At 28.5% G+C, this 20,817-nt stretch overlaps 1 protein-coding gene across 1 annotated transcript; it reads left to right on the top strand.

Moving 5' to 3' along the window:
• Positions 1 to 12,839: 12,839 nt before the first annotated feature.
• LOC129966688 (uncharacterized) lies at positions 12,840 to 19,345 on the top strand. The gene is made up of 4 exons (XM_056081202.1): positions 12,840 to 12,925; positions 15,563 to 15,832; positions 17,102 to 17,417; positions 18,398 to 19,345. Exons 1-4 carry the CDS (start codon positions 12,911 to 12,913, stop codon positions 18,640 to 18,642), a joined length of 846 nt encoding a protein of 281 aa, XP_055937177.1. The 5' UTR covers positions 12,840 to 12,910; the 3' UTR covers positions 18,643 to 19,345.
• The last annotated feature ends 1,472 nt before the right edge of the window (positions 19,346 to 20,817 follow it).

Here is a 20,817-nt window from a genome sequence, read left to right as displayed (position 1 = left end):
TTAACACATTTTAGAGATTGTCGGTTGTTCTAATTTTATGAATATGTAATTAATGAAAATTTATTAAAATTTTTTGAAATTATATCAAATATCTATAAATGATTTATGTAAATTTCCTTAGAGTATTAACTGTATTAATCGTTTATATTATTTGCTGTAGAACCACCTGAATATGTTAGGCCAAACTTATACATTTTAAATATTTTTTTTCGAGTGGCAAATGCTAAGTTTTACTATTCCAAATACAATCAGTGCAGATATATTAAACCATATGTAGCAACAATTCCAAAATAAAATCTGTGTTATAAATTTGGATTTATAGAAAATTTTGATCAGTTGACTTATTCAATTGCTTTTACAAGTTCATACTGCAGTAGTAGAGAAAATTGGAGCTACGTTGTTATTTCATATATCAAAATTCTATAGTCAAATTTATATATTGACTAGATTTAACAGATATTTTAGAATATAAACATCTTGCGTCGTTTCATGAGTGTTCTGTACTTTTTCATTATGGTGTATTTTCTATTTAACCTCATTATTTATTGGAAATACTGAATATCCACTGATAATGTCCTACACTTATTAGATCTTAAATCTGATACAAAACTGGAATTTAACCTTATTCAAAATTTTCTTTATGCATGGTGTTTCATTTATGAGTAATTGCATTCATATTTCCAAGCACCCAAGATTAGAACAATCAGTTTTTCGACCAATTTGGTTCGAATTTCAAAACCTATAGACAGTTTGGTGTAAAGATCGCATTCAAATTCTCATCTGTATAGCTCGCTCTATTTTTTAGCTAAAGCATTCACAAAAAAACATTTTTTCTTAACAAATGGTGTTTTAAAATCTGAAAAGATATCAAAATCTCATAATCGATTTTTCTCTTCTTTTGCTCACATACACGTGCTACATATATGAATATAGCAAGCTTTCTTTAAAAATCCAGTTTTTATGATCATTTGGCATAATCTTGTTTTATGGTATTTGCAAACTACGTTTTTACATTTCTTTTTCTCTTTTGTTATGAATAAAGTCTGTATCACGGTTATATACTTCATCATTCATTCATTTCAATGTAAAATCATGAATGGTATGGTTTTTGTGCTCGATTTCGACTGACACCTACTTATTTTATACTATCAAATAAATAGAGAATTTTTTTATCTCTTTCTGGAGATTTGGGAACTGGTTGCCAATTTAATACTTGTTTATTTCATGGCAATAGAAAGAAATTAGTTTGAAAGCGATGAACAGAGATAAAACAATCCCTGTCTTACAGGAAGGAAGATTCAAGCGTGTTTTACACATGTGGAGCTAAAAGTAATACAGAAAATGAATAGGGTACTGATTATTCAACATCCATTACATGCATGATCGTCAATTTGTGTGAATTCTTTCAGACAATATGTAAGATTTTATTTTAAGAAATGTATTGTTTTTTACGAATAATACAGGAAAAGGGCTGGCGCTTTTCGTAACAAATTGGGGGACTTAAAACTCTGAAAATTGGGACGAATATATATTATAGAGTAAAAAAGTGAATATCAAACCTATATCTTTAAGATTTTAATTAAAACTGAATTAAGTGAAAGAAAGTAAACTTTTGGCGTTCCTTCTACGAAACGTTTTGGAAGTATTTTCTTACAAATATCATTTTTATATCACTTTAAAATATAGAAACCCCTCATTTCAAAAATACCAATTTAGCTATCGCCCAATTTTTCACAAATTTTTAAAGATATTTTTTACACTTATTTCTTTAATAATACTTTCCTTACAATGCAATTCAAACTGTTTTCAAAGTTAATACGCATTTTTATGTTTCTTTTCTAGTATTTAAAGATAAGTAACGAGGATTCGTCTTATTTTTTTTTTAAATATTCTTTGGCAAAATTATAATAAAATTATCTTTTTTTTATTTTATCATATTTTTACAGTATTTATAAATGAAACTTTCTAAGCTATAAAATATATTAGAAATATACATTGAAAGCTGAATAATTAAGCTTGTTTAAAAAAATAAGAAAAAGTAATTACCGCATTTGTCAATGTACATCTTAATGACTGCTGTAGCGCAGTTTCATTTGCATATAAATATAATATAATATCCAAATAAAACGAGGATTTAGTATATCTCACAAATTGACATCTTATTTCTAACTCTATGAATATCGAGTTAAGCATAAAGTATACAACTGAAATAAAATACAACAAATATTTACATCGAATTAACTAACCGACAAAGGCGACTAATATTCCATAGATGCTTCCCCCGATGGGAGACAAAATTGTTAATATTAAACTGCATATATAAAATAAAATATTTTGAATCACCCTGTGTAATTTCTTTTCTAAAATAATGAATGATTTGGGATCTTCACCGCAATAATTAATGACTTATGTTTCAACATAATTTTTAGTAATAGTGTGTGATGCAAGAAACACACTTACATTAATATTTCTTGAATTGTCAATAAATGCTATGTTATCTATACTAATAATAAAGATGAGAGGGAGAGAATGTGTGTGTGTGTGTGTGTGTGTGTGTGTGTGTGTGTGTGTGTGTGTGTGTGTGTGTGTGTGTGTGTGTGTGTGTGTGTGTGTGTGTGTGTGTGTGTTCGTGTTCTTGTTCTTGATTACATTATAAAAAATGTTTTTAATCATCTATGATACATTTCTTTAATAAACTTTGATGGAAACATATTTTTTTGTATTACTTATCCAAACGCAAAACGGTCCAATTCTTTTCTTCTTAGTAATTTGTTATTATGTCTATAGTTTTAAGCATTAAAAAGATATTACCCTTTCCCCTGAATCCATTAAAAATTATTATGTTAGTGGCAACTTGTTTTGAAAGCCAGTTCTTATTTATTTGCTAATGCTAATATCTTTGGTTCAGAAAAAAATATATCAGAATGAACAATTTGTGTACATTATGAATACAATCGTTTGCTAATATGTAAGTTATCAGTTTAAAACGGTTTATTTTCTTGTGTATTCACAGAGTATTGAGGACAAATGTGAGAGATATTTGAGATGAACAAAGTTCTTCGTTATAACTTAATTAAATATAACTGCATCCGTAAAATTATATTTACGAGAAAAAGCGAAAGTATGTTTAGTTAATAAAATATTTAAAATTACACAAGAATGAAATTTAAGTGTTTAAAAAATATATAATTATAAATCATCCGTAATGATGAATAATCTATCATCGCGAATATCTGCTTTTTTTCCCAATGCTTATCTGAATACACAATTCACTTGATTTTTTGAAGCATTAAGCGCAATAAAGCTTTGAGCTACGAGAAATGTAATGCGTTAAGCTATGAAAAAAATGTTACGCTAAGCTTATGCATAACTAAACCATCAGATTTTGATTCTTCTCAGTAGTTATTTGAAATGCACCCTGAGTTCACGTCTTGCCTAGTTGTAGACCCATTTTCTATATTCATTTTTATTATTTTCACCATTTTCTTTGATCATCGAATTCTCAGTGTATAAAAATAAACAAATAAAACGAAGAAAAAAATAAAAATTTTAAAAATAATTCTTTGGAATAGCGCAATGCTCCCGAGACTGCCATAGCAGACCTACCGCCACTGCACAATTTTTTTTCAAACACAGTTAACAACTTCTAGGAGAATTTCCTATTTAAATGTTTTTCCTTTTATTTGATTTGCCATCACGTCCTCTCGAAACATTGTAGCAAACTCAATATAATTAAAATTACAAGCGGTTTGACATATAGCTAGAATAATGGCAATTTCTTTGTTTTGCTTGTTCTGTTTTAACGAAAGAGAAACATTAATAACTTGTCCTTATAAGAAGCTCAAGGACAAGTGTAAATTATAAGTTGTCCCGCGCCTTGAAAAGCAAAGGTCAGATTTTCGGAATCGATTGTGAGTTCAAATGTGACTCCATTTACGAGTTAATTACTTTCGAAATATCGGCCAATACTGTTGCGAAATTCTCTAATATTGCTTGAGAACTTAAAAACCTCCCGTCAGAAGCTTGACCTGTGACACGATCTAATAATTTGATTTTACTTTTTTTTTTTGCATAACGAATAATAAGTCTATGACGGTATGTGTTAAATGGGAACATCTTAAGCAATTTTTTTAAAACACCTTCCTCATAAGATAGCCGGTGGTCAAAATTGCTTGTACTTGTGCAATGCTACACACTAGGCTGGATTAAGCCCTCTAAGAGCCCTTAGGCAATGGAAATCTAGAGGCTTCTTATTCTCCTAATCAACTTCTAAAGCTAAATATATTTGTATTGATGTTAATTTAATATCGATGTAAACAGATTCAAGCAGAAATTTTGAGAAGCTGAAAAGGTTAAACCTTGCATTGCGGATCACTTTCAAGAAATATGATTTAAATATATGGTTCATTAAAGAAAATAAGGATTTAAAACTTAAAAATACTCTAAGCAAAATATTAAAAAAGTGACAAAAGTTTCTCACACATATTTAAATTTTATTGAATTTCGGGATCGGAAATATTTTCTATTACAAACCAATATATCTTTTAGAATTACAAAGCAACATGAAATAAAACTTTAAATGATAATTGATTCGAAATATTGCACCAGTAATATCGCAAAATTTAAACGATACGTGAATTTACAAAACAAAACAATTTTACGAACAAAGTTTAAATGATAATTTGAAAAAACTGGTAAGCTTTTGTAAGTTCAATAAAAGTACAAAATTAAATTATTCTGGGAATATTGCAAAACTCCTCGAGGCTTTTGGAGTCGTACAAAATTGCGAGGCTTTTAGGCAATTGCCTACTTTATCTATTTAATAATAAAATGATGGCTATATATTCAAATGAAATTCTATATAAAATAATCAGATATTTTCTTCTCCAACTATTATGTGATATTTTTTATTTATTTCGAAATTTCAATATTTTTGGAAACAACCATAATAAAATTTTATATCATTTTAAACTGAAAAACTAAATGTAAACTATTCAAAGGCGTAAGCTTGATTAATTGGATAAATTTTTTTAGGTACATCTGAGCAGTTGAATCGTCTTTTTTGTTTCTTTTTGTTTAGTTTTGTTTTGTTTCTAATTTTTAGCTCAAAGATGTGTATTTGTGTTTATTTATTTTTATTTTTGGAAACTATAAAGGAATAAAAATATTTTTCAAATTTCTGATCAAATACGAAAATTTGGCAAATTTCCTTTAAAATAAAAATTTGTAAAAATTAAAAACTGTTAGAACTGAAATGCTTATGTCTCTAGATGGCAAAATAAAGTTAAGATAAAAATTCACAGGAGAAATGTATTTAAAATTTTCATTAGATGGCATGGCATTCCAAATATAATAAAACCATGCAAATTTTATAAATGAGAACAAATTGTACATGTAAGCAAAGGAAGAAATTACCTTATATGAACCATTTAAATCTTTTAATACTCAATAAAAAAGCCTTAATTTTAAATTAAAAAATAGCAGATATTTTGTAATATAGTTATCTTCAAATTTAAAGCATTGTAAAACAAAAAATTATCATATAATATATTTGTTATAACTTCTTCCTCTTCTCTTCTATTATCTATAGCAACTTCTTCGTGTGTTGAATTTTTTCTTTTAAATTCTTTTAATCACAATTAAAGAAAAGATACTTTTTGATTTTCAAATTCTTATCAGCAGACAATGCATCAACTCAAGTATGAATTGTATCTTTTGCACTGTATTATTTCTCCATCCTTTGTTCCGTCACATTTAATACGCCATCTTAGTTTTTGCTTTTTTTGAACCAATAGTTCATGTCCTTAATCACCTTTTATTGTGTTTATGTCAGTTTCTTTGTCTCTAAACCATGCAAAAATAATACAAAAAAACATGATATTTCTACAAGGAAACTTTCTTAAACTAAAAAGATGATAAACCACTTGATTGAGTCAATCCAATTCAGATTATTGTTTGTTTTCTAATATGAGCCAATTTATACAAAAAAAAATCATCTAGCCATACTTTAAACAGTTGTAAACAATTATAATCAAATAAATTTTCTCCCTGAAAATACTATAACTCATTTTACTATTTATTTTAAAGCAACGTGATGATTGTTAAGCTTTTATTAAATCGAATAATGTTATGTTGTTGATATTATATCTTAATGTAAAAAACATATTTGTTATCTTGAGGAAAACAAATTTCGTTTGCTTTCCAAATAATAACTAATCTTTATTTTTTTCTTTCATAGCATTTTATTCCTTTTAGCAATACTGAAAAGCTTTTTATTACCTATTGAACATTTTTTTGCCCTAATTTTTTTGAATTATGGGTTAAAAAGAATTCTGTGAGAATAGAAGAAAAAGTAATAGCGCAATTTTCACTGTAGGGTTCAACATTTGTACGCCACAGGTAACGAAACACTACATTTAAATGCTGTGATTCTTAACTTTGTGGAGTATTTAGATGACCGAAATATTAAGAAGAGCAGCAAAAAAATAAAAACGCAGACAAAAAAAACTCTAAAGATTTAATAAAGTTGAGATAAAAGCTTTTTTTTAAGCTCCAGATTTCAGTCAAATGGACAATAATAACAATCATAACAATTCTTTAGCTCAAAAGCAAATTGTCAAGCTTATGTTGTAAGGTTACACGTATCATGTAAATAGGCAGATATTAGAAAATAACATAATACTTTTTCACATTGATTATCTAAGCCTACTAAGTATACTAATGAATAAAGTAATTCAAATTGGTAAGAAAATTTTAGTCTGGGTGAAAAACGTTTTTGAAAAGTGAATTTTTCGAAATATTTTTATTTTTTACATTCAGGTTTCTTTTTACGTCGTATGTATGACTCGAGTTTTATTTTATGCAGGAAGAAATTATAAGTTTTTTTTTCTTAGTCACTTTTTATATCTCACTCTTGTTTTGATGTGTACCGTAATCTAAATATGTTTTCATTCAAAAATGCAGCCAAAAACTGGCACAAAACATTCTTAAGTAAACTTTTAAATTTCAGTTTTATTTTGGTGCATGTCTAATTAGAAAACTTTGTATTATTAGAACTACGCGGATATTTCCCCCTATTCCTCATGAACTCTTTGTCTTCAATCTTCGTGGATCAAAATTCTAGAAATTCTAAATAAAAGTATCCATTACGTTCTAATTAAATGACAAAGTAGTTTAAAATTACGCTATTTCATTATAGCACTATTCCCTAGGAAATTTATATTTATGCTTTCTTGGTTCTATAGATATTCATTAACCGTTTATTATCCAACAAATATTCCTTTACAGTTTATAATCAGACAAATATTCATTAACAGTTTATCATCAGACGAATATTCATTAACAGTTAATCTTTATTTTCCAATATAAAATTCTCACTATATTCAAAAGTTGATGTTTTGAAACCTGATATTATTTATAATATATTTTCTTAAATTTCCGAAATTTCATTTTTGTCCTGAAATACGTCTACCATCACATAAAACAATTACATGATTTTGTAAATTAACGAAACATTACTTCTAGAAACAAGCAACATGCCATAAACGTAATTTTTTTTTATTTCAGAAATTCTAAAAACTCAATCCTTATACCTTATGATGGAATTGCTTAAAAGTTCCAAGATTACTATAAGTGGCATTTTCGTACAAGAAAACAACACTTATGGCCGACTTCCTGGTATAAGGGTAGCGCGTCTTCCCCGTGATCTGGGCTTCTTGGGTTCGAGTCCCGGTTTGGGCATGGTTGTTCTATCTGTGAGATGAGTGATTGTTCCCTCCTGTAAAAAGGGGTTGTGCCAGCGAATGAGTGATGCATGAGTAGTCAAGTCGTATTCTTGGCCCAAGTTGGCTCTACGATAAAAACAAGAGGCGCTCCCCCTTAGGCTTAAATCGGCTGTCTTCGAACAGCGGGTTTGTCCGTGCCAAGTGCCATAAGAAATAACAACAGCAATTATGTTCTTCAGAGTCGTTCTTAAAAATAAATAATTTTTTAAAAAAATATACAAGCTCTAGGAAAGAGTGGAGGGATCATATGGTACATTTCTTTCTTTTTCTTAACCAATTTTTGCCACTGTGCCAATTTTTTTTCTTTAATGCTTTTCTGTCATTTAATCAATACAAAGCCAATTTTCATTACTTAATATATTACTAACAAACCGTCATCGCACAAATGTCTTAAGCACCTTGCATAAGACATGTGTATGGTGTTTGTACGATTACTTGCAAATGTCTTATGGTTTCAATGTCTTACGATTATTGCATACCAATGCCGTGTAAGACCATACTCTGGCACAACAAGTTTATTAGAGAATATACGAGAAAGTTTTGGGGCGACCATCCTACTGGTTTAAAAACTAAACTCAGTGCCACGACAGCCCATGTGAGCCAAGGCCTAAAGTGCTCATATCCTGCTGGTTTAATTATCGTTTATCAAATGCTCTCAAATGGATAGACAGATGGATTTTTCGATTTCATCAAAGCAATTTATGAATTAAAAGTACAAACTAAATTATGGCTGAGTAGTTTCTTGTATTTTGGGGTTATATAGTTCAAAGATATACATATAAGCATATATAATTACAAAAATATTTCATTCGGTTTTTAGGTCTGAAGCATGCAGATTTAACAATATTTCAAAGTCGAAATTTTGAATGTTTATAGTAATTAATTAAAAAAGAATTTAAAAGCCCCAATGTATATGTATTGCTAATTACACTCACATTTAATTTTATTCAATAAATTATGTTTTAGCATTTATCTTTCTAGAATTTAAAAGCTTCAATGTATATGTATTGCTTATTACACTCAAATTTAATTTTATTCAATTGATACAATCTGTAGTTTTAAGATCACGTTTATTACAAAAAAACCCACATGTTTATTATAAAAAACCGCACGTATAGTTTGCACATAAATACAAATAAATCAGTAATAACTATGAAGAAGCGATTTAATTTCCGTCAGTTGTGATGTCTTATTGCTGCCACGGGTCAGTAAGTTACATTTTGAATCAAATCAAATCTAATGCGTTTTAAGTAGGACAACCATTCCAATTATTTCTCTTGAAATGTTTCGTCGCGATGTGACATATTTATTACTCAACATTCACGAGAAGGTTCTTATTGTTATTTACTACTTCATTAAAAATCAGCAAAACTCATCACGTCTGTCCATTATAGAGCCATCACATGACTCAGAAAAGGCATTACTAATCAGCATAATTTTATAAAGCATGAACTAAGCCAAAAAAGTTGATTTTATATGCATATGAAACCGACAAATTTATTAGGATTATAATGAAAAAAAAAAAATGAAAGACGCAGAAAATTTTTTGTATTATTTTATAAACTTCAGAATCTACATTAATTGAAATTTAAGCATATAATTGATAATCTAGGTTTTCAATTTCAAAACAGGTATAACGCTGTTAGTTAAATTAATTTATCATACTGTAGAGATCGTAATATTAATATTTTAAAGTTTGTTTTTATTCGCTGATAGTTATGAATTTTTCATTAGCCTAAATGAAAAGATTTTACTGTTGTTTATTCTTTATAGCTAATTAATTCTATTTAAAATTTAAAACAAAGAAAGGTAAAAGTGATACGTCGCCGACAATAGAACACATTCATGTATGAATTCCTTTTTTTTTTTAAATCTTATATACGAAATACACAAAAACAACAATGTACTATCATTGAAAAATAAAATGAAAAATATTCATTTTCTGAGATTACTAAATCATTACGTTTTAAATTGTTCTATGTAAAAAAGGCCCATTTTTAGGAATGTCTCTCTATCTGCTTGTGAGCGATGTCTCGAAAACACAAATAACTAGAACGATGAAATTTGGTTTGCGGCTCTTAAGCAAAATTTCAAGATTTCTAACAAATTGGAACTGATGCATACAGATAGCAAATAAGCCTTTACATTTGTCTGTTCGAACTGCTATGTGAATAGGGTAATTCACAAATGAAACTATCTAGATGAATAAAATTCAGTATAGAGATTTTCTGCTTGCTTTATAGATTTGCGGCGAACTATGAATCATATCCAGAAATGGAATAAGTGATTTTCGGTCATTCCATTCATGTACATGTGAAAACAATTGTTCAGAAAAGAACGAAAAAACAAAACATATCCTTAAATGAATTGATTGAGTGCTGGCCCATTCTCTAGATTGCAAACCAACACAATTGTCCAAGAAGTACGTAATTATGTCCACTAACGGACTGGATATCTGCTGTTTTCCATGTGTATACGAATTCATGCGCATAAAATTAAAAAAAAAACCCATATCCATCAATGGATTATGGCATATTTTCTATCCATTCCAGGGCAAGTGAGCACAATAATTCAGAAATGAAAAAAAAAATGAATATTTTAAAATGAGTATTCACTTGTGACGCAACATTAATAGACTCACATTAAAATCTAGGCCCAATTGATCAGTGAGAAAAGATATAAAATATTTACTTGATTTTAGATATTATGCTACTTAACAAAATGAAAAAAGAACCATTCTGTAAAAACACTGGTATCATTTTAGATTATTTAACGAAAACCGCTTTAACATATCTATCTAAATGTGTACTTCAAAAATTTTTGGTAAAAAGAAAGTACCATTTTCTCTTGGTCAAAGCAACTATCGAATATCCAGGATACATAAGAAACCTAATTAAGTTGTGAAATATGGACATTGCTTGTCTTTTTGAATGTGTTTCAAGGAAAATATTCATCCACATTTGGGTTTCATTTGTAAAAAAGCCTATAATCCTTGAAACTCATTCATTTCTATGCATTGAATCAGTAAGCAATAGATATTTTTATCCATTTATATGTTTTTCTTAAATGCATAATTTTTTTCGGAATTACAATAAAAAATGAATTTGAACTACGATTCCAAAATGATATCATTTCTCGATCTTCTATAAATATTAATAATACTGAATTATCTGATTTTATAAAAAAAATATTATAATATGATTATGAATTTCATGAATGGAAAATGAGCAAAATAAGATGAATGCATGTATTTTTAAATTCCACGCAACTTTCGGTTTTAAAGAATATCTATATTTTTTGAAAACAAAAGTAAATTAAATCATGATCATTTTTGCAGAATTATTAGGTGTTACCATATAATTAAAAGGACTACAGTTTCTGAAATTTTTATGAAAGAAAGGGAAAATTTAAATTAAAATAACCTAAAAGAATTTCTTAAGAAATTTTATACAGTTTGAGAGACAAATAAAACTGTTCTTATTTACTTAATTACTGGGCGGTTATTGAATTGTATAGAACATAATTAATTTTATTATTATTTATAAAAACTTAAAGTCTTAATTCGTCGAATTGTTCATCAAAATGCATTATAAGCAGTATAAGAACTAAACATTTTGTTGAATGAATTATCAATAACCTTAAAATTGATTATAAAGAAAAAAATCTTCAAAAAATTAAAGAAAACAGACAATATTATTTTTTATAATTATTTTTAATGCCACCTGTGTTTTGAAGATATGAAAGATAATAAATATCACTAACTATTCATTTATACATAATTAATACCCTTTCATTTACTTGATAAGAATTATATAATTATTATTTCGTTACATTATTAACATTCAACGTATTATTACTTTTTTTTTTTTTTTGAAATTTCCTTCAGAAAATGATATGGGAAAATGTTTCAAATGTTAAATTTTAAAACAATGAAGATCAATGAATAAAAGGTAATTTCAGATTCTAAATTTTATTTATTAGTTTCAAATTTTCTCTTCATTTCAGTCAAGTAGGTAAACTTTATAGATATAATAAACAATATAATTTATCGAAATGCATATTTGCATTTTACGATGTTTTGTTATAGAAAGTATTTCAACTTGATGCACGTTTAGTATTTGCCAAAAAAAGAATAGTTAAATTATTATAAAAATATTATTAAATTAATATTTATAATGTTTCTTTTCCGCATTCCTTAGTTGTATTCTACTTAATAATCGGTTTATCACACATATGTTGTCTTCATGAAAATAATATTATTTTTAAACTTAATTGTTCTAACGTGTGTTTACAATAACCTGTTTTAAAAATCAAATGCTTATACTTAGCTTAAACTTATCAAAATTCTCGAATTTCGACATGATTTATGATTGATAGCTTTCAAATTAAACTTTTCCACAAAAGTTCACCCAAAATTGACGAGTGTCGAATATTGATTGATCAGAAAATTACCCACAATCCAGTTTTTCATGTTCGGAATGCTCCAAAAAAGAAGAAACCCACCGTTTAACCGAACGCCTCCACACGCTCTGGCCTTACAAGGAAGAACGTACGTAACCCTTTAATTTTCCAAAAATGCCATCCTCCAAAACCTCTTCCGCCAAAAAACAAGTCGTAAATAACCTATTACACGCCGACCACGACAAGGCATGCAAATTCAATCGCTCAAAGAAAAACGAACAAGAAAAATCACTTTCCGTTTTAGCCGTCTCAATCTAGATGAAAAAGAAGAGAGAAATCGAAAGTGAAATTAAGAGCGTCTTCAGCCGCGAGCCATCCGCTCACCTATTTCTTTATCTTGCGCCTTTCCTTTTACCCTAACGAGCGGTCAAGGAAGAAACAAAAGAAAATAAAAAAGAAGATCCGTAGAGAGAAAAGGGTGAACAAAACAGAAATAAAACAAATAGAGCCCTTTAGAAAGTGCAAATTAATGAGTAGGAACTGATGAGGTCAGGTGAGAGGGGATCAGTACGGCCCTCTATCGTGAGTAACTGGATTGGGGATGTGTATAAAAGCATGTTCGGCAGTCGGAGAATCATCAATCGAAGAGTCATCTTCAGTTATCGAAGCATCTTCTTCTCTCTCTTCTTGGATTCAGTGTCCATTTGATCTCATACTTCTTCAGCATGTACTTCGCTAAGGTAACGAAAGCTCTTTCAAATTTTCCTATATTACTACTAATACAAAACTTATACGTATAGGAAATGAATAGTTGACTTATGCTTAAAAGTAAAATATTCAAAAATCTAAAGCAAATATTTGTGAAGCGTGATTTTTTCTGAATATTTTCAATATTCAATATTTATATATTTTCAATTTATAAATATCTAATTTCTTAAAAGAAATCTTCTTCTTAATCTTCTTATTTATTTCAATAAATTCTAAAAATCTAATTTCTTAAAAGAAAATTTTTATTTCAATAAATTCTAAATATATAATTTTTTAAAAGAAAATTTATATTTTCAGCTTATTTTATATTCTCTAATTGCCAAGTTCTATTTAACTAAACTTTCCACTCTGATAAATAAATGTTTAATAACTTATTAATTTTTAAATTTGTAAGAATAGATAATTAACCTTTTAAAATGAATAATTTATTAAGAGTTTTAATAAAAATTTAATTAAACTTGATTTTTTATAAATTTACTTTAAAATAAAAATTATCTTTAAATTTGGCTTAAAAATAAAATTATTATTGAAGAGTGATTAATTTCTTTATAAATTGCAATTTCCCTGCAACTTCATTAAAATTTATTTAGCCTTTATTAAGACAAGCTTAATTTGAAATACACAAATAAATGTTTATTAAATTTATTAAGGAGACGAAATTTTGTTTGCATTGTTTCCTAATTAAAAGCATCTAAATTTTAAAATTATTCAAATTCCTTTCGGTTTTTATATTTTACTATTCTGGTATATAAGGCTTTCAAAAATATAGTACGGTCTCTTTTTAATTAGATACAAATTTAATTCATATACAAAATTGATAAAATCCCACATTTTTATATGAAACGGTTGGTTATATCACAGGAAAATAAATAAAAGAATTATTTATTAAAAATATTGATCTTTTTGTCTTTCATAAATGTTTGAAAAGCAGAACTAGAAAATTATTCCATAATAGTGTGATTTAGACAAAAAAAATATTAATATAATATTACAAGACATCTCCAGATTTAAAAAAATAGCCATGTTGAAAATATTTAAAAATTTAACTACAGACAATAATTATTGAATGTATTCTGACGAAAGAGTTAAAATATATATAAAAAAATTGCTCCAAAAATTGACTTAAATAACAAAATGGACAGTTCAAATTAAAACTCAAATACAGTATATGATATTACTGTTTGGAATGTTTTTTGCTTTTCCTATATCTTTCATTTCAGAAGTTAATATTGTTTAATAGTTTTATAATTTCATTGTATCATTCAACATTAATATAAAGATTAATTTTCTCCTTGGGAAATTCATTGATTTAAAAGTTTAAATTATCAATGATTGTGCTTATTATATTTTTGAATTTCAAGGGCCAGCATGTAAAATTAATCCTTCTTATGGTTGAAAAATCAGTAAAAAGCATTCTAAATCTTTAAAATGTTTTGTACAATTTCCTATTTTTATAATTTATTAATTGATTTTCCAAAATCTAGTAATTGAACTAATCCTACATCCGAAAATTTTTTTTAAATAATAAATATCTTGATTTTTTTTCATATATCTAAAATTTCAAATATTACTATTAAAAGTTTGAAAAATTATTTCTGGGTAACAATGCTGAAAACATATTAAAAATTTGAGAAATCTTTAGAGAACATTCCTTATTTTAATTGAAATCCATGAGAAATTTTGTTTCTTAAATAAAACGCCAAGAAAGCCAAAATTTTAAGAAAATTAACGTAGGACATACATTCAGATTTTTCCTTTCGGACTTAGTAGCCTTGCCTTAATGCCACTGTTATATTATCAAATAATTTAAAATGTTCTTTTAAATATTTTCTTCTAATTTAAATCCTTGAAAAATTTTGTTTCCTCAAGAAAACTGAAAGAAAGCCAAATTTTTAAGAAAACTAATGTAATAATTCAAAATATTCTTTTTTTTTTAAATTTAAATCCTTGAAAAATTTTGTTTCTTCAAGAAAACCGAAAGAAAGCCAAATTTTTAAGAAAACTAATGTAATAATTCAAAATATTCTTTTTTTTTAAAATTTAAATCCTTGAAAAATTTTGTTTCTTCAAGAAAACCGAAAGAAAGCCAAATTTTTAAGAAAACTAATGTAATAATTCAAAACATTCATTTTTTTAAATTTAAATTCTTGAAAAATTTTGTTTCTTCAAGCTAAATCTTTCAGAAAACTAATGTAGGACACACATTCATATTTTGCCTTTAGGATTTATATAACTTTATATAACTGTTTTCCTTAATACCACTATTTTAATACCAAATAATCCAAAATGTTCCTTTAAAGTTCTTAAGCCTTCTTTTAGTTTAAATCCTTGAAAAATTTTGTTTCTTCAAGAAGAAAGCAAGAAAGTCAGATTTTTAAGAAAATTAACGTAGGACAGACATTCATGGTTTACCTTAAGCCTTAGCTTTGTTTTAATACTACTATTTTATTAAAAAATAATTCAAAATGTTCTTTTAAACATTTTATTTCTATTGGCAACATATACTTTCAAACTGCCTAAAACTCAGAATTTCTATATTTTGGATAATGTATTGAGTAACATTTTTAATAGAAGTCACTAACTCCTAAAAAATATCTTAAATTATATAGGTATCCGTTGTTATGATGGCCGTTGTTGGCTACGCTTTGGCCACAGGAGGAGGCTATGGAGGTGGAGCAGGTAGCGGAGGTTACGGAGGTGGAGCTGGTGCCGGTGGATACGGTGGTGGAGCTGGAGCTGGTGCTGGTGGATTTGGAGGTGGAGCAGGAGCTGGTGGATACGGTGGCGGAGCAGGAGCTGGAGCAGGTAGCTATGGAGGAGGAGCTGGAGCTCGAGGAGGATACGGAGGTGGATCAACTGGTGGATTTGGAGGACAAAACGTAAGAATTTTTAATATTTGATAGAAAACTTTATTCTTAAATTTCACTAGCTTCATATATGTCTCGAAAATTTAAAGCTAAATTTTATAACAGAATTAGAATCCTTAAATTATTACATTTCAAGATTGTTGGGCTTTTAGAAAAGAAACTCCTTTGAATTGGAAAGCTAGCAGGGTTCCATCTTCGAGAATCGAAGGTTCCAGGTTCGAAATCTGATTCCACTGAAGAACAATCATGCACGTTAAATCCGTTGGGTCCAAACGTCCTGCCACTGGTGTGGTGTGGACGTTTGGAGAGCACATGCCATTCAAAATTGCGAGATCCGTTCCAAAATAGCCCTAGATTTGCTTTAAATTTGGATCTTAATATAACTGAATTATGATTAACTTGATGTGGAAAGCATTTAAGCTTATAATAGATTTGTACCAATTACTAAATGTACACACTTTTATATATTACTTCGATTATAATTAAATGCAAAATTTCATTATGAAATATTAAATCTTTCGACATTTGTCATTCGAATTCTTTGGATTATTGACTGGCATAAAATGAAAGTTTAACATATCTTCTTGTCGTAGCAGCTAAATATATCCTTCGATGAGCAATTATTAGAATGTTTCTGATTTTCATTCACCTCAACTATTTTTGTGTTAAATACAAACTGCAAAAAACGAAATACGAAAGCAATTAGTATCAGTTTAAATATATTTTGCATTACGAATATTTCAATTTTCTTTCAACCTCAATTTTCATAATTTAAATTAGTCTTGAATAGCAGCTTTAAATGAAACAATGCGAGATTTTTGAAAAGAATAAACGTTTTCAGAGATACACATTAGTCAATAATGAATGCATTTTCAGTACTGTAGAAATTAGAAACATATTTCCCTTTTGGTACTGAAAATTATTGGATGCTTATTAATACAAATTAATTAAGCACTGACATTCTATTTTAGTAGAGAAAATTCACATCTCTCCAAACTTAACCAATTACTTAATAAATTCATTGTCCTTTTATTTCTTGCAATATTTAAATACATAATTTAGCTATAAAATAATTTATTACAGTTTCGCTTTTAATTTTACATCATTTGAAAACAGATTTCCATTTTATGTAAATATAATGCATATTTACAATGTATGTCTCCAATGCGTTTACAATATATTCATAATGTATACTTCCAATATGTTCCATTTTATGTATGTAGATGAATACTTTCACCTACATACATTGGTTATAAAACTTAAACTTATCTATAACTGCAGGAAGCTCCCAAACCCTACAATTTCGATTACCAAGCTGCTGATGAACAAGGCAATGTACACTACCGAAATGAAGAAGGAGATGCCAGTGGTAACGTCAAGGGAACATATGGATACACTGATGCTCAGGGACTCTACCGAGTTGTCGAATACTACGCTGATGCCAGCGGATTCCATGCCAACATCAGGACCAACGAACCAGGAACTGACGGCAAAGAAAGCCCCGCTGATGTCCAACTGACCGCTGAACAGCCACCTGCAGGTATCCAAGACAGGTACACCCCAGCTGGAGGTGCTGGATCCTACAGAGGAGGCGCTGGTAAGTTGAAATAAGTTTGAAATTTTGTCCATGCAGCGTTCAGAATTCTTAATCATGGATATTACCACATTTGCTTAGATAGTCAAATCCCATTTTGTCCATGCAACGCTGAGAATTCTAATCATGGATATTGCCATATTTGCTTAGATAGTCAAATCCCATAATATTATTGAAAATCAGACTCATAATTATCCATAAGAAGAATGATTCTGTAGTAAAAATAGTGAATTTGAGTGACGTTCTCTATGTTATTAAGAGACCCCTCAGTTGAATTCGCTTGGTAATTGATTTTTTAATTGAGGAATAAATAAAGTATTAAATTTTGGAAGATTCTTAAATATTTATATTATAATTGGTCTTTGATTATCGCTTGATGCAATAGAATGGTTTTAAATTACAAAGAAATGTAAAATTAATATGAAAAATATTGTAAAAGTCAGACAGTTAAACATCAATAATTATTAGAAATTGCAAAATAAAAGATTAACGCATTAATACTTCAAGTAATTATTATTAAGCAATTAACAAAAATGCAAGGCAACATGTTTTCCAAAATAGAAGCCGGTAATATCAACATTTTCTAAAAATTAATTTAACCCTTATCTGGAGAAGTGCGGTATCTCAGACCGCTAAGAATGCACTTTCGGGATCATACAATTTGAGGAGAAAATATATGTTCAAATGCAATTACTTTTTTCATTGATTATATATTTTGAAAAATCGCAAAACATATTTCCATATTAAGAAAATTATCTACAGAATAAACTGGTTAATTTTCATATTAATACTCTCATTATAAAATTTAATTTGAGTGTAAAGAAAATGCGGTCTAGTAGACCGCACACTCATGTTAAGTCCTAAATTTTCACCTCCCCAGTTAAGGGTTAAATCAAAAGATGCATATTTCAATACTAAATTAAAATTATTCCATAAAATTTAAAAAATGGAAAGTTAAGCAATATTTCATCTAACAATCTCAGGTGCTGGAGGTTACGGAGCTGGTGCTGGAGCCGGAGCTGGAGCAGGAGGCTATGGAGCAGGAGCTGGAGCAGGTGGATATGGAGCAGGAGCTGGAGCTGGAGGTGCTGGAGCCGGAGCAGGAAGTGGATTCGGAACTGGAGCTGGAGTCGGTGGTGGAGCACGAGGCGGATTCGCTGGCGGTCGAGGTGGAGCCGGCGGTTACGGAGCTGGTGCTGGAGTAAGATCTGGAAAATCTGGATACTAAACAACAACCTAAACGGATGATTTTCGAGTTATGAACAAAAGGACTTCGAAAAAGTGCCAAATGGGGATATTCAATTTTATCGAAGGACTTAACTCTCTTTCAGAAGGAACTTATTAAAACGTGAATTGTCTCTGAATAAAATTGCTGATCAGACGAGCTTTAATATATTCACAGCACTGATGCACTTATTTCAAAACAAGTACTTCCGTGTATTGGATATTTAAATATTTAAGGTGTATCTTTTTCATGCTCAAAATATATCCTCTGGGAAGAACAGCAATTTTGCCAGAGACCAAAATATGTTTTTATTAGATCACTCTGATTAGGAGTAGAATCAATACGGCATTTATAAAAGCTTTAAGGTGATCGAAAATGGTATTTTGTATACTTGTGTACTGCTGAGTGTGCGTGTGTGTTACCTTTCGTTGCTTGACAATCAGTCGTTATAACGGCATTCATTGTCAAGCAATGGAATGCTTCTTGTGATAACAGATCTTATTTAAGTTTTTCACTTTATCATATTTCATGTTTGTGTGTTATCTTCTGAGTAATAGACAGCGTCACGGGTCTCCTGGAACAAAGAAAGGAGTGATATTTCAGTTGGAATGTCACTTTCTCCTTTGTGTCTTCGCAACTAGCAAATGTATATTTTTCTCATGTGCTTGTGCATAACATAATGGTTGCCAGTTTTTGTATGATCATTTTCTGCCATTGTATTATGTTGCTCTGTCAATGAAATATATTTCATTCAGAAAAAACTAGTTTGTGTTTCTTCTTTTCTTTTTTTTTCCCCTTATCCTTTATGTTCATTTAATTTCACCCGATGCAGCTTTGCCGAAATTACTTCTATTTCACAAATAAATTTGATTCAAATAAAGAATAAACAGCATTTAAAGAATTGGAATATTAATTAAAACTAATAATAGTAATATGAATCAAATGCATTCAATATTTCATAAACAGTATTTAAAATATTGGAATATTCATTAAAACTAATAATACAGTATGAAGCAAATACACGCAAAAGAATAAAAGGAATATTTATTAGAACCAATAACACTAATATGAATCAAATACACTCAAACGAATAATAAAAATTTCTGAAATAAGATTAAGTTTACAATCGATTTCAACACGGCTTACAATTTGACTTAGGTATGAGAACTTATTCATTTAGAGATATTCTATTGAAATATCAAAATCGTAATTTCAAATGTTGGAAAATATGTCATACAAAATAGTTTTTATTATTGCATAAGAATACTGTTGAAAATAGCTGGCGCCATCTATTCTCAAAATTCAATAAACATAACATTTAAAAACTTCTTTAGCTTTATATAGTGCTAGCCGATTATAGCAATAAACTCATTCGCTCAGTTTATTCACTTTTTAAGTTTCTAAACAGCGTGCTAACAATATGTTATTTGTGAAATAATCCTAAGGGATACATTTATTTTAAAGATTTCACCTTGATATTTGAATAAGATTGAAAAATATGAATTGAAATCTTCTAAAACTTATCATACGTACAAATTAAAATAGTATGTATGTTTCAATATAAAAGCATAAATGAAATTCTACTTAATTCTAATTAATATCCGAAAAAAATAATTCTTATTTAATGTTAATTCTAACACTGACTTTTGCAATTGAATATTTTGATGGATTAGTTTGAATTTTATCATATCATTAAAAACGTTGTTACAGATTAGGCATCAAATTAAATTTCAGAAATTTTTTGAAAATGTAGTTGGAAATAGTACAAATATGAAATTGATTCATTTAAAAATTAATTTTTTTTAGTTTTAAAATAATGTAAAAGTCAATTTTGCAAAAAAAAAAAAATAAATAAATAAATAAAAAAAGATGAACATTCATTTCTTAAGCATGTGATAGCAATCTTCTGTCTAGTCTCAGTAAACACATTCACTACCGCGACTCACGCCATTAATTTAGACTTTCTATCTAGTTAGATAACCTTCTTCCGGTTGATGTGGTGTGGAGAGGGGGTGCCAGCTAAGGTGTCGCCCTCGTCACCTGACCGCGGTTCAAAATTACGAGGTCCGTCCCAAAATAGCCCTTGTGTTGCTTTAAACGGGACGTTAATATAACTCAACTAAACTAGTTAGATAACCCCATCTGTACTATAGTTTAACTAAAATAAAAGAAGTGTAA

Source organism: Argiope bruennichi, chromosome 4 (assembly GCF_947563725.1).
Source record: "Argiope bruennichi chromosome 4, qqArgBrue1.1, whole genome shotgun sequence".
Taxonomy (NCBI): Eukaryota; Metazoa; Arthropoda; class Arachnida; order Araneae; family Araneidae; genus Argiope; species Argiope bruennichi.
The sequence above is the reverse complement of the archived record's forward strand: the minus strand, read 5'-3'. Positions and strand labels throughout refer to the sequence as shown.

What these genes read in the sequence shown, in the direction of transcription:
- LOC129966688 (XM_056081202.1), top strand. An exon ending in GTGGATTTGGAGGACAAAAC is followed by an intron (nt 15,833 to 17,101) that starts GTAAGAATTTTT and finishes CTATAACTGCAG; the next exon opens with GAAGCTCCCAAACCCTACAA. An exon ending in ATCCTACAGAGGAGGCGCTG is followed by an intron (nt 17,418 to 18,397) that starts GTAAGTTGAAAT and finishes TAACAATCTCAG; the next exon opens with GTGCTGGAGGTTACGGAGCT.